Here is a 12,688-nt window from a genome sequence, read left to right on the forward strand (position 1 = left end):
TGGTGCCGGAGTGGGCGGGAGTCGGCTGGAACTAAAGTGCTGCACTGTGTGCGCACTGTTACGGCCGAGTTTGAGTGTGGCGCTGCGGCTCCTTCCTCGGCTCCTGTTCTCCTCAGTGGTTAACTTAAGGCTGAGAGACTTCTAGCAACTGCTGGTGAGTGGGGAGTGAGTGGCTGAAGGTATTGCATTTTTGCTAGGAGCATATATCTGGGAGCCCTATGCAAATAAGGATTGATTTTGTCTATTCAGTTCTGGGTTTACGGGTCACAGTAAGCTGAATGGGCCTGCGTCCAGGGTTGGCCCTTGGTCTCCCGAAAAGCCGCTTCCCGGCTGGATCACGTCTCCCAGTTTGAGGGATCCCGGGATGCGGCCTGAGGAGTCTCGCCTCCTGGAGCTCGAGGGCTGAGTGTCCCCGGCCCGGCAGTCTGGCGGGAATTTCTGTGCTTCTGTTTTACTCGTAACTTGGGCTTTCTTCTGGGGGGCAGCCTAACGAATTGTTAATGGTGATACAAAATTATCTAATTTAAAAATTGCTGCATTTTAGAACGCAAACCCCGCGGAGTTAGCTTATTTTACCTTTTGGGATTTCCCTGACGGTCCAGTGGTTAAGACTCCGCGCTTGCACTGGAGGAGACATGGGTTCCATCCCTGGTGGAGAAACTTATGATCCCGCTTGCTGTGGGACGCGGCCAAAAAAAAAAAAATTACCGTTTTACCAAAAGTCGTGATTTTGCAACCGTGTTTTGATCTCCACCTACTCAAAGCTACTTGTTCAGCGTTGTTTTGTTTTGTTTTTTCCCAAGAGGCACTTAGGAGGGCTGCCTAAAGTTCAAAAAAGAGGCATTTCTTGCCCTCAGAGATGTCAGTTTGTTCAAAGGGAAATTATGCGTTCTGTGTTCCTTCCCGATCCCCATTTACTATTAAATGGATGTCTTGCCTCTTTAGAAAAGGAATTAGTTTTCTTTTTTTAAGAACAGTTACATGTACAGTCATTGTAAAAGAACAACAGCAACAAACCTATCAGACAATACCAGGGGTGGAAGTTAGGGCAAATAGTTCTGGTAGCCTGCCCTTCTCTCCCCAGATATGCTAACGTTTCTCTGATAGGCTTCTAGAGTTTCACAGACATCGCTCTCTCTTTTTAATGGAATGGAAGTGGGATCATACTTTTCGTGTGTGTGTGTGCTCAGTCTTGTCCAACTCTTGGACTGTTGCTCACCAGCCTCTGTCCATTGGATTTTCCAGGCAAGAATACTGGAGTGAATTGCCATTTCCTACTACTCCAAGGGATCTTCCTGACCCAGGGATCGAACCCTCATCTCTTGCCTCTCCTGCATTGGCAGGCGGATTCTTTACCTCTGCACCACCTGGGAAGCCCCGCATTTATTTTCCTGGCTTTTCATCTGTGCGAGAGAAAGGTAGTTGTACAGTGAAAGACAGGTCCAAGAGTTATGTGCCTAATTATTAAGAACAACTTTTACTTTATTAGAACTTAATGACTTTTGACTGTCACACCTTCTGAAGTCTGGAAGTAAAACTTCATTCAGCAAAAATTGAGTGGCTGCTACAAGGCTATGCTGCTTAGGTAGATGCTTGAAGTATATCTGTGAATAGACAGAGCAAAACAAAATTTTAAAATCTTTGTCCTTGTGGAACTCACATGCTATTGGGTGGAAACAGATGGTAAACCACAAACCTAACAAGTAATTAAATTATATTAGAAGATGTTAAGTGCTATGGAAAGAAAGTCAAGTAAAGTAAAAGACATTGGGAGTGCTGACAATTGTCCTCTGGGTCAAAATGTTAAATAATGGAATCAGGGTAGACCTCATTGAGAAGATGAGATTTTAGCCAGAAATTGAAGGATGTGAGAGAATTAACTATATGGATATCAGGGACATTCCAGGAGAGGGAATAGTCAGGGGAGTATGCCTACCTGGCAAGTTACAGGGCTTTCTTGCAGCAGGTGTGTATAGCAACTGAGCAAGAGAATAATTGGAGATGAAATCCTCAGGGTGGAAGGTTAAGGACTGGCCGCCACTCTGAAATGAAGAGGTGTTAAGTTAAAAGTTTTCAGTCTAGTAATAAATAAACTTTAATTTTGGAGTAATTTTAGATTTACAGAAAAGTTATGCAGATATTAATATTTCCTATATACCCCGCCCACACAAAATTTCCCCTGTTATTAACATCTTAAATTAGTGTGGTATATTTGTTATAATTGATAAGCCAATATTAATACATTGTTAACTAGAGTCATACTTCATTCAGATTTTTTTAGTTTTTACCTGATGTCCTTTTACTCTTTCAAAAGTCCATCCAAGATACCACATTATGTTTAGTTGCCAAGTGCTCCTCTTGACTATGTCAGTTTCTCAGACTCACCTTGGTTTTGATGAGCTTGACAGTTTTGAGGTGGTCAGGTATTTGAGGAAATACTGGATAAGTATTTTGTACAATGTCCTTCAACTGGAGTTTGTCTGATATTTTTCTGTTAGAGTGATGATAGGGGTTTTTGGAAGGAAGACAGAGGTGAAGTGCTGTTCTCATTCTATCATTCTGTGGATGCTATCAGCTTGGCTTTTATCACAGTTGATGTTAATCGTGATCACTTTGAAGATGTAGTGTTGGTTAGATTTCTTTAGTGTAACATTATTTCCTCCCCCCGCCCCCCCCACGACTTCTTTCCTAACTCTAGCAGAAAGTCTTTAAGTGTACCCCATGCTTAAGAGTTGATAGCTTTTCTCCACCTCTTTGAGAGGGGAGTATCTACATAAATTATTTGAAATCCTTCTGTAAGAGAGATTTTTTTTTTTCCTCTCATCATTCATCTGTTTATATCAGTATGGATTCATGGTTAGTTTATGTTTATGTTTTGGGTTTTATGCCAATACTGTATTACTTATCTTGTTGCTCATATTATTTCAGCTGTAGCTGCTGGGAGCTCTTTCAGTTGGCTTTTAGTCCCTTTGACATAGTCCCCATCATTTTTGACTTTTTGAGTAGTTCCTTTCTAGCACTACACGATGCTCCAGACTTACCTTTATATATTCTTTATATATTCCTTGCTACAGCCATGTAATCAGCCTTTTCTCCAAGAAGTCCTGGTTCTTTTTATCAGAGAATGCTATTAGGAACTAAGATCTTAGCACTGGATGTGCTCATTCCTATTGGGATGCCATTGTTTTTAGGTCCTCTCAGCTAAGAGGGCCAACCCATGTATATATATGTATCTATAATTATTTCTATATCCATCATATTTTTATTAAGCTAAATGTTAGTTCCACCACTAATCCTGTGTCATGGGATGACATAGATATTCTACCCTTCCTCTCTGGCTTGTGTGTAACCACCTACTCTAACAATGAGAAACCTGGGTCTTTGGAAGGTTTTGAGCAGAGGTATTGATATTACCTGATTTCAGATTTAGTGAGATGATTGCTGCCATGGGGAAAAGACCTTGGGGAAATTAGAATAGAAGCAGGAAGGCCAATTAGGAGGCTTTGCTTGGAATCTAAATAAGAGAAAGATTTAACAAAGAGCCAAGTTAAATAAATTGGATTAGTACCTAACTTTGTGCTTAGGTACCTACTATTTTTGTTAGTACCTAAGAAAATGCTTAACTTTGGAGGAAGAAGTATGGTAGGGAAAATAATTTAGATTGTTCGATTGGAGCACTGGAGGATTAAGCCTCTCTTCTAAAGAAGCCTTGATACAAAGGATCTAAACAGCCAGCCAAGCAAACTGGATAATTTGAACTAGAAATTGCTATGCTATATTGTAATGTTTGAAGTATAAAATCTGAATGGCAGTTATGAAATTCTGATTTACTTCTGAATTCTTGGTTGAATGGACCATGGATGTAACCCATTAATTAATTCAGACATTCATCAACAAACACGGTGCCTGCTGTCTATCAGATAGTGTGCTGGATGCCAAGAATATAGAATATGAATAAAACAAAAGTTTTGCTTTTAGGGCACTAAGATTATAGTAGTTAGCGCTTCTAAAACTGATACAGAATTTTGAAATACTGGTTCAGTTGCTGAGAATTTTTCTGAAGTTAGGCCCTTTTAGGGGGACATCTTGCATTGATTCCCCAACTTCATTGCTTTTTCCACACCACAGGAAAGACCTGCAGAGCTTGAGTGAGCCAGAATCTGGTAGACATTGAAATACAGCACTTACCTTATTTTGGCATGTTAGGGTATTCTTATTATAGCTCTGTAATAACTTAATGATCTTATAATAGTAAAAGTTACCATCTATTAAGGGCTTCTGATATGCCAAGTACTGTTTTAGATGTTTTTAGAATAATTCATTTGCAAGATAGGTATTATTTTCTTTCTATTCTTGGGGGTGGGGGGAATTGAAACATATGAATTAAGTCACGTATCCAAAATATATTAATGCATGTAGTTCATGAACTTAATCTTTCTACATTCAGTTTAAGTCAGTGTGTGTGTGTGTGTGTGTGTGTGAGAGAGAGAGAGAGAGAGAGAGAGAGAGAGAGAGAGAGAGTCACTCAGTCATGTCTGACTCTTTGCAACCCCATGGACTGTAGCTCACCAGGCTCCTCTATCCATGGAATTCTCCAGGCAAGAATACTGGAGTGGGTAGCCATCTCCTTCTCTAGGGTATCTTCCAGCCCAGGGATCAAACTTGGGTCTCCTGCGTTGCAGGCAGATTCTTTGCCCTTTGAGCCACCAGGGAAGCCCTCAAGTTAGTATAATAGGCTATAATTGTTCTGTGTCTAAATAAACGTGACTTTTACTTTATAAAAGCAATGCATGTTCATTAAGAATAGCTTAAAATGCAAATAAGCAAAAAAGAGCATCCTACTGTTCTTAACAGAAGGGTGTTAGGATTTAATGAAAATGTAATAAAAAAATTAGGTTCCAGACCATATACTCTCTTAAAAGCTGGATGCTCTTGGGTAAAATGACTGAACTCTCTGGGGATTCATTTTCCGTATAAATGAAGTAAGAAGGTCATTAGTTCCAATTAGGAGTTGGGGTGTCTTCAGTCCTTTCCAGCTCTCTCTTTTTTTGTGATACTACAGCAAAGCATTCTTTATCTGCCCTCCCTGTTGAAGATTTTTTGAATGATAGTAACCTCCACTACCCATTTTTGTTGTTGAAATCAACTTAGGGTTTAACTCTTTGGTGAAAATGGTACATGGTTAATGTATAATTACTGCCTATGGTTTTCTTGAACTCTGACTAAAACATTTATTATAACTTAATTCTTGTCCTTATTGTATTAAAACAACCAAGATTGTACTGTTAAACTTCATCCAGTTTTTCAATTTGCTCAGCTTTTTGTTACTACAGAAATGGGGGAGCTATCTGTTTCCAAAACATACGTGACCCACAGGTCTGTTTTTTACTTCTCACAGCCTCTAAGGAGAGCAGCCACCACATCCATGGCAGGAATTTTGCGCTCAATAGTTCAGAGGCCCCCAGGGAGACTTCAAGTAAGTGTTTCTTTTCAGTAATTATCTTTTTCAGTTGTCTTGCTTTTCTATTCCTTAAGAACTTTTTATCTCTTTTCTAATTAACAAAACATACAGGCAAGTTAAATTTTTAAGTTTCTTCATATATATATATATTTTCTTTTTTTTAATGTTGAGAGTTGATTTTATTTGGTTTCTTTGCTGTTTTATCCCTAAAGAATTGAAATCACAAAAGACCTTTTCCTGGAGAACATGCTGGTAAAAAATGACTAGTATTGATTCCCCTTTGTCCACCTTAATCTTTTTAGATTTTTTTTTCCTTTCAATTATAAAGAGAGTGCATTTTCAATCTTAGAAAATTAGAAAAATGTAGAAAAGTAGAAAGAAGAGAAACAATTTCCCAGAGATCATTTATGTTTATACTTCCATGTATTTCCTTCTAGTCTTTCTTTTAGAAATTGCAGTGGTGTAGCTAGTCTACTCATGAGGGCCAGAGTCTAGGTAGGACCTCCAATTAGATGATGATAATGTCAGATGTTTGAGATTCTTACCTTAGCCTCAGATTAATCCTGGTTGGTTAGTATTATTTCCTGGTGAATCAGAGCCTGTGTCCATCACTTCCCCCCACCGCCCACTGCCCCCCCGTCCCCGTTCCTTCCTGCTTATTCTCCCGGTGCTCTCTGCTGTCCAGGGAAGGCATAGAAGGAATGATTACTGCCTACCCAGAGGAGTTTCCTGGTATGAAGGATTGACAGTGAATCCTTTTTCTTTGGCAGCCTGGGAGAAATACTACTGGAGGCTTGTAGAAAGAGTACAGGAGACAGGAACCCAGAGTTCATGACACTGTTGGGACTAGAAAGAAAACTGGAAACTCATTTTGACTTTCTTTTACATTGTGTTGTTGAAGGATAAATTACTGTATGTTGTCTTGAGCACATTAACTATAACCTACAGGCCAGCTTCAGCCCACCATCGGTTTTTGAAACAGTGTTATTAGAACATAGCCACAACAATGTAGTTATTGTTGAAGGCTGCATTGGCCCTGCAGTGGCAGAGCTGAGACTTGGCTCTGGGAACCATGTAGCCCAGAACCGGAAATATTTATTGTCTACTCCTTTACAGAAAATTATTGCCAATCGCTGGTTTAAATGTTTATATTAATATTTAATGTTAGTGGTAAGATAAGATGTATATTCATTCAGCTAGGGGGTTGAGATACATGTTTAATAATTACAGGTTAGGTAAGAATAGGGCTTCCCTTGTGGCCCAGACAATAAAGAATCTGCCTGCAATGCAGGAGACCCAGGTTCGATCCCTGGGTTGGGAAGATACCCTGGAAAGGGAAATGGCCACCCACTCCAGTATTATTGCCTGAAGAATTCCAGGGACAGAGGAACCTGGCGAGCTAGAGTCTGTGGGGCTGCAAAGCGTCAGACAAGACTGAGCGAGTAACACAAGAACAGAAAGAATGGACTTTCACCACCTAAAAATAGAAGCTTTGGATTTCTGTGCTAGATAGAGTGCTGAAAAACAAATGTTTTATGTCATATTTTAGACGGCAACAAAAGGTGTGCAGCCTCTTATTTGTACAGATTGGATTCGTCACAAGTTTACGAGGTCAAGAATTCCAGATGAAGTAAGAACAAGGTTTTATTTTCCTGTTACTATTTTTTAAAAACATGTTGTATTTTGAAAGGTACTGGTTTTTGCAATATTGGAAACTTTCATGTTAAATTATTTGTCGATATAGGTAGAAGGGTAGAGTTTTAAACATAGTGTGATTTAGGTAAATAATTATTAAAAATAAAATTGTGCTACTGGCCTTTTAAGTAGTGGATTTTTTATCATCTCAGAACCTGTTTATTCCTGATTATGGTTTTTTCCCTTAATATTTTGTGTCTTCATAGCACTGTTGTCCTGAGAAAACTGTCTTCTTCCTGCTCATACTGTCCCTGTGCCTCTTGGGTTTTACTCTTTATCAACTGTTGCTAATTTGGATCTTCTCTGCTAAACTTGTGTGTACCTATCATTCTTTCAAAAAACACGGGCTAAGCCCTCAATAGATTTTTCTTTTGTTTGCTCCAATTTTTCAGTATTGTGGTAAAATGCATAAGGTATATATAAACTTTAGTGTCTTAACTGGTTTTTTTTTTAGTGTACACTTCAGTGATATTACACGCTTCACTGGTGGCTCAGATGGTGAAGAATCTACCTGCAATGCAGGAGACCCTGGTTCAATCCCTGGGTGGGGAAAATCCCCTAGAGAAGGGAATGGCAACCCATTTTAGTATTCTTTCTTGGAGAATTCCATGGACAGAGGAGCCTGGTGAGCTATGGTCTAGGAGGTCGCAAAGAGTTGGACACAACGAATGACTAACACTTTCACTCAATGATATTAAGTACTTTCATATGATTGTGTGACCTTCACAACCATCCCTCTCCAGAACTCTTTATCTTACAAAATTGGAACAACTCTATTCCCATTAAACGGTAACTCCTCATACCTTCTTCCCCCAGTCTCTGGCAACCACCATTTTCTACTGATTTTTTCAGAGCTGAAATAGTATTACCGTCGATTATTTTGATACCTTTAACATGCTTGATGTTCCTTTATCAGAAATCTTTTTTCCACGTCATGGTCTGCAACTACATTGTCATATCTTTCCATGTGTCTTAGACTGTAAACTTCTGTAAGAAAAGGATAGATACAGATGTTAACATTTGTTTAAAATGTGGGAGGCGGTGATTTTAATCGCCAGCTGTAGTGAGTTTGAAAACTTTCCAGCCTCATAGAAATGACTCTGAAGTGTGCATCTGTAGCCCGTTGCCTGTCTTCCAGACTTATTCCTGTTCTCTCAAATAGTTTCTAAACCTTGCTGCTTGGATAACCCGTAGGTATTTCAAGCTATCCAAAATTGAACTCACTGTCTTACTTTCCCTCCAAAGAACCAAACTAAAAGAATGTGCTTGTCCTGTATTAGTAATGTCAGTTGATCCTCTGTCTGATTTCCCAGACTGAAAACCTCTGAGTCAGTCTCAACCCCGTCTGCTCCCTCACCCGCCACAAATCCATCTGTTTTACTGGCCAAAGTCCCCAGATCAGTCCTTTTCTGTTACAGCTGCTGTAATTCAGACCCTCAAACCATGTCCCTAAGACCTTCCTGAGTTTTTTTTGTATCAGTCTCCACCTCCAGTTCTTTTGAAAGAGTTTTCTTTCCGAATCTATCTTTGAAATGTCATATTGTTTCAAACCTCCAATAGCTTTATATGCCTTCTGGAAATTTCTAAAGACTCAGCATAGTTGAGCTTAGTTTAACTCCTCCGCCTGCATTGCTTTTCATGTTTTTTTTCCTACCTTATTCACATGGAACCACTGACTTTTCCTAAATATTTCATGCTCCTCACACCATTTCTTTATGTCGTCTTTCCTTTTCTTTGGTGTACCTACCACATCCTCTGTATGCCACCATTCTTCTCACCCTATGTTTCTTCAAAAGCTCTAGAAAAATACCCTTCATCCCACCCGTTTGGAGACAACCACTGCCCACTCCCTCCGTGTACTTCTCTTTTACATATTTTTAAAGATGTGCATCATCTTGGCTATAATGCTTCTCTAGCTGCTTTCATCATTTAGCAATGTAACCTGATCACTCTGTGGAGAAATTAATGATTAAATAATATTATTTGTGATTAAAGTAACATCTTTTTTTTGTCCTTCCCTCAGTCTGTTTCCCCAGAGGTATGACTCTTGACCTAATGTTTTTGAGACCTTTCTACATTTAAGGTTTTGTGTGTGTGTGTGTGTGTGTGTGTGTGTAGATGTATACACACACATACATGGGTTCCCTGGTGGCTCAATGGTAAAGAATCTGCCTGCAATGCAGGAGACCTGGATTTGATCCCTGGGTCGGGAAGATCCCCAGCTCACTCCAGTATTCTTGCCTGGAGAATTCCATGGACAGAGGAGCCTGGTAGGCTATAGTCCATGGGGTTGCAAAGAGTTAGACACGACTGAGTGACTAACACACACACATATGTGTAGAATTGTTAGAATCATGTTTAGAATTTATGGTCATATTCTTAGAATTGATATTTATAGAATACATCACATGTACACACTCATCATGGTATAGATGAAGCAAAGACAGAATCCTACTACACATAGTGGTGTAGAAATTTGTTTTTTTGTGGTGTGGAAATTTAGTTGTTTTTGCTCAAGAGTATATTGTGACCATCCTTCAAAATTAGTACCTACAAAAATGGTAAATGGTAAGCCTTATTTATTTTGATAGCAGCATTAAATCCAGGAGAATACAGCAGAATTTATTTGCGTCATGTCTAATTTAGTTATTAATAGTTTTATTTAGAATGTAATAATTATGACTATGCAGTAATCCTAATTTTTTAGCTGTTCTCTTGAGGAATATGAATATGGCCTTTAAATGTTTCAGTATTACAAATAGTGTTATACATATATCCTTATTTGGGGATGTAGCCCAGTACATACTCCATTTTAATAATACTCCTGTGTTACTGTAAGTTTGTATTTGTCCCCTCCCTGAATGGGGGAGGGGATGCAGTTCAAGGCCTAGCCCGTACAGTGCAGTGCCTTCTGGCGTTTGTCACCCGGTTCTTCCTGCTTTGTTCTTTATCAAAACAAAAGAAAATCCCGGGCTGTGTGATGTTTTTCCTAGTGCATGAACTCCTTCGACTTCATCTATCTGAGTAGTCAGACTGGTAGAAATGTTCGATTTGAGGATGAGAATTGTAGAGCGATTAGATATGAAATTATTATATAGTCGTTTGAAGTTTTTTTTTTTTAAGAAAAAAAAGGGGGGTACATTGAAGCTGTGTTGAAAATTTATCATTTATAGTTCTTCTCTCTAGGTTTTTCGGCCTTCACCTGAAGATCATGAAAAATATGGTGGGGATCCACAGCAACCTCATAAACTGCATATTGTTACCAGAATAAAAAGTACAAGAAGACGTCCGTATTGGGAGAAAGATATAATAAAGATGCTTGGGTTACAAAAAGTATGTACCTATTTTAGTCATCTTAAGTGTTGTTTAAATTTGCTGTAAATTTTCCACCTTTAAAACTTTTAACCTACTTATTTAATATTTCTTTTGTTTAAATGTATTATTTCATGTAATGTATTAGAAAATTTGATTTAGATAGAAGGAGACTTCACCTTAACCTCTTGCTGAAAGGTGGGACCATCTGCACTGTTGAAATTGATTCCTAATGTTTCCTTTGTTTGTAGGCACATACTCCTCAAGTTCACAAGAATATCCCTTCAGTGAATGCAAAACTGAAAGTGGTTAAACATTTGATAAGGTTTGTTATTTGTTATTCTAGCAGTTTCTTAAAGTGTGTTACCTGGTGTAACACTAACAGCATCTTCTCATGTCACAGAATCAAGCCCCTGAAGCTGCCCCAGGGTCTCCCAACAGAGGAGGACATGTCTAACACGTGCCTGAAGAGCACTGGCGAGCTGGTGGTGCGCTGGCTTCTGAACCCCGCAGACCAGGAAGCGAAGAAGTGCTGACAGCCCAGAAGCTTCAGAGTAGAAAGTGGAAGTCATTTCTATTTAAAGATGGTGAGAAAGTGTTCTCATTAAAATGTTTAAAAAATTCTAATCCTTTTCACTGGCTAAACATGGTGTGATTCTTCCTTGGGTAGTCTTGGAGGTTTTAGTGCTATTAATTGGTTTAATTCCCTCCCCACCCCACCCTTAGTAGTTTATCTCCCCTTCCCCCCTACTACCCCCCTGTGGTGTAACTGGAAAATAGCAATGTTTAAACACATGGGTTCAGGTGACACGTTAGCAATCATCATTAACTTTTTTAAAAAATGGTTTTCTTATTTGGATTCAGCACACTCTATGAGTGGCCCTTAAAAAAAAATTTTTTTTTTTAATTGAAGGATAGTTGCTTTACAGTATTGTGTTGATTTCTGCCAAACATCAACATGAATCAACCATAGGTATACATATGTCCCCTTCCTCTAGAACCTCCCTCCCAATCCCATCCCTCTAGGTTGTTACAGAGCCTATAAGTGGCCTTTTGAGTGAAGAGTGTGTTATGTGTTGGGGAAATCCAGAGCTGACCAGATGTGGTTCCTGCCCTAACGGAGCTTAGTCTGCTCTGCTGGAGAACAGAGATTCAGCCAGAGGCATTAGACACCAGGTATAGCTTGACCGATTGCTGTTTGCTGTCATGTCTATAAGTACATATGTGGACTTGGCTTCATTCTATCCTTTAACACCCAATAGTATATCTGTTTTCTAGTTATAAATCTCATTTAGCCTAAACTTTATTGATATTCCTTGAATTCCTAGAAACCTCTGCCAACAGTTGAGGTTTACTATTAAAAGAAGCATGAGAAAGGAAAAATTCTTTAGGGAAAATTTTTTTCTTTGTTTCTATTTCAGATACTTGTAGGGGTGGGGAGAAGTAAGAATTTTAGGAGAGGTTCAGTACTGGGAGATCCTGTGGCAGCTGATAACTAAAGATGATGCTGAAGACTCGAAATTCTAGTTGCCCTTTATTTTCCTGCCTTCAACTCTCCTAAACCCTGGCTCAGGCAGCAGTAACATTGGCATACTCGCTGCCTCTGGTCCCAGTGTCTGTCCTGTCAAAGTCCGGGCATCAAGCAGAAGTGCTGCCTAAAGGGAAGCCACATATCATGAATTAATAAGCTTCAGGGCAGCCACAGTTTCAGTTCCACAATTACTGAACATCCGGTATGTATACAGCCTGGAGAGGATATAAAGCAGAAGGATACTAACTTCACAGGGCTGGTTCTAACTGGAGAGATACCTGTTTGCCGCAACAGAAGCTGTCCATGCTGGAGTTAGCTTGAGGCCAGATGTGGATATGAAAGTTGCCCCTGCTGATGTTTTCCCATCTTTTACTGGGCTAATACTGCTTAACACGGGGGGAGGACCATTGGTTAATTTTTACCCAAAGAGTCTAATAAACTTTGGGTAAGCTATTTTAACCTTAGCTGTGCCTGACTAAAGGAAAATATCTAAATGTTCATTTGGATGTTTAGAAATGAAATTGTCTGAGGGGGCGGTCCTAAGATGGCAGAGGAATAGGTCGGGGAGACCACTTTCTCCCGCACAAATTCATCGAAAGAACATTTGAATGCTGAACAAATTCCACAAAATAACTTCTGAATGCTGGCAGAGGACATCAGGCACCCAGAGAGGCAGCTCATTGTCTTTG

At 39.4% G+C, this 12,688-nt stretch overlaps 1 protein-coding gene across 3 annotated transcripts; it reads left to right on the forward strand.

The window, feature by feature from the left end:
- The first annotated feature begins 15 nt into the window (after positions 1 to 15).
- Positions 16 to 11,095, forward strand: MRPL30 (mitochondrial ribosomal protein L30). Of its 3 annotated transcripts, none has more exons than XM_043467913.1 (6): positions 16 to 154; positions 5,399 to 5,476; positions 7,011 to 7,091; positions 10,343 to 10,489; positions 10,720 to 10,793; positions 10,872 to 11,095. In XM_043467913.1, exons 2-6 carry the CDS (start codon positions 5,426 to 5,428, stop codon positions 11,002 to 11,004), a joined length of 486 nt encoding a protein of 161 aa, XP_043323848.1. In that variant the 5' UTR covers positions 16 to 154; positions 5,399 to 5,425; the 3' UTR covers positions 11,005 to 11,095. The 3 variants fall into 3 exon arrangements, with proteins under 3 accessions (XP_043323848.1, XP_043323849.1, XP_043323847.1); XM_043467914.1 differs by having other exon boundaries at positions 125 to 179; XM_043467912.1 differs by lacking the exon at positions 16 to 154 and adding an exon at positions 1,246 to 1,418.
- The last annotated feature ends 1,593 nt before the right edge of the window (positions 11,096 to 12,688 follow it).

The sequence above is a fragment of the Cervus canadensis genome, chromosome 5, assembly GCF_019320065.1.
Source record: "Cervus canadensis isolate Bull #8, Minnesota chromosome 5, ASM1932006v1, whole genome shotgun sequence".
Classification (NCBI taxonomy): Eukaryota; Metazoa; Chordata; class Mammalia; order Artiodactyla; family Cervidae; genus Cervus; species Cervus canadensis.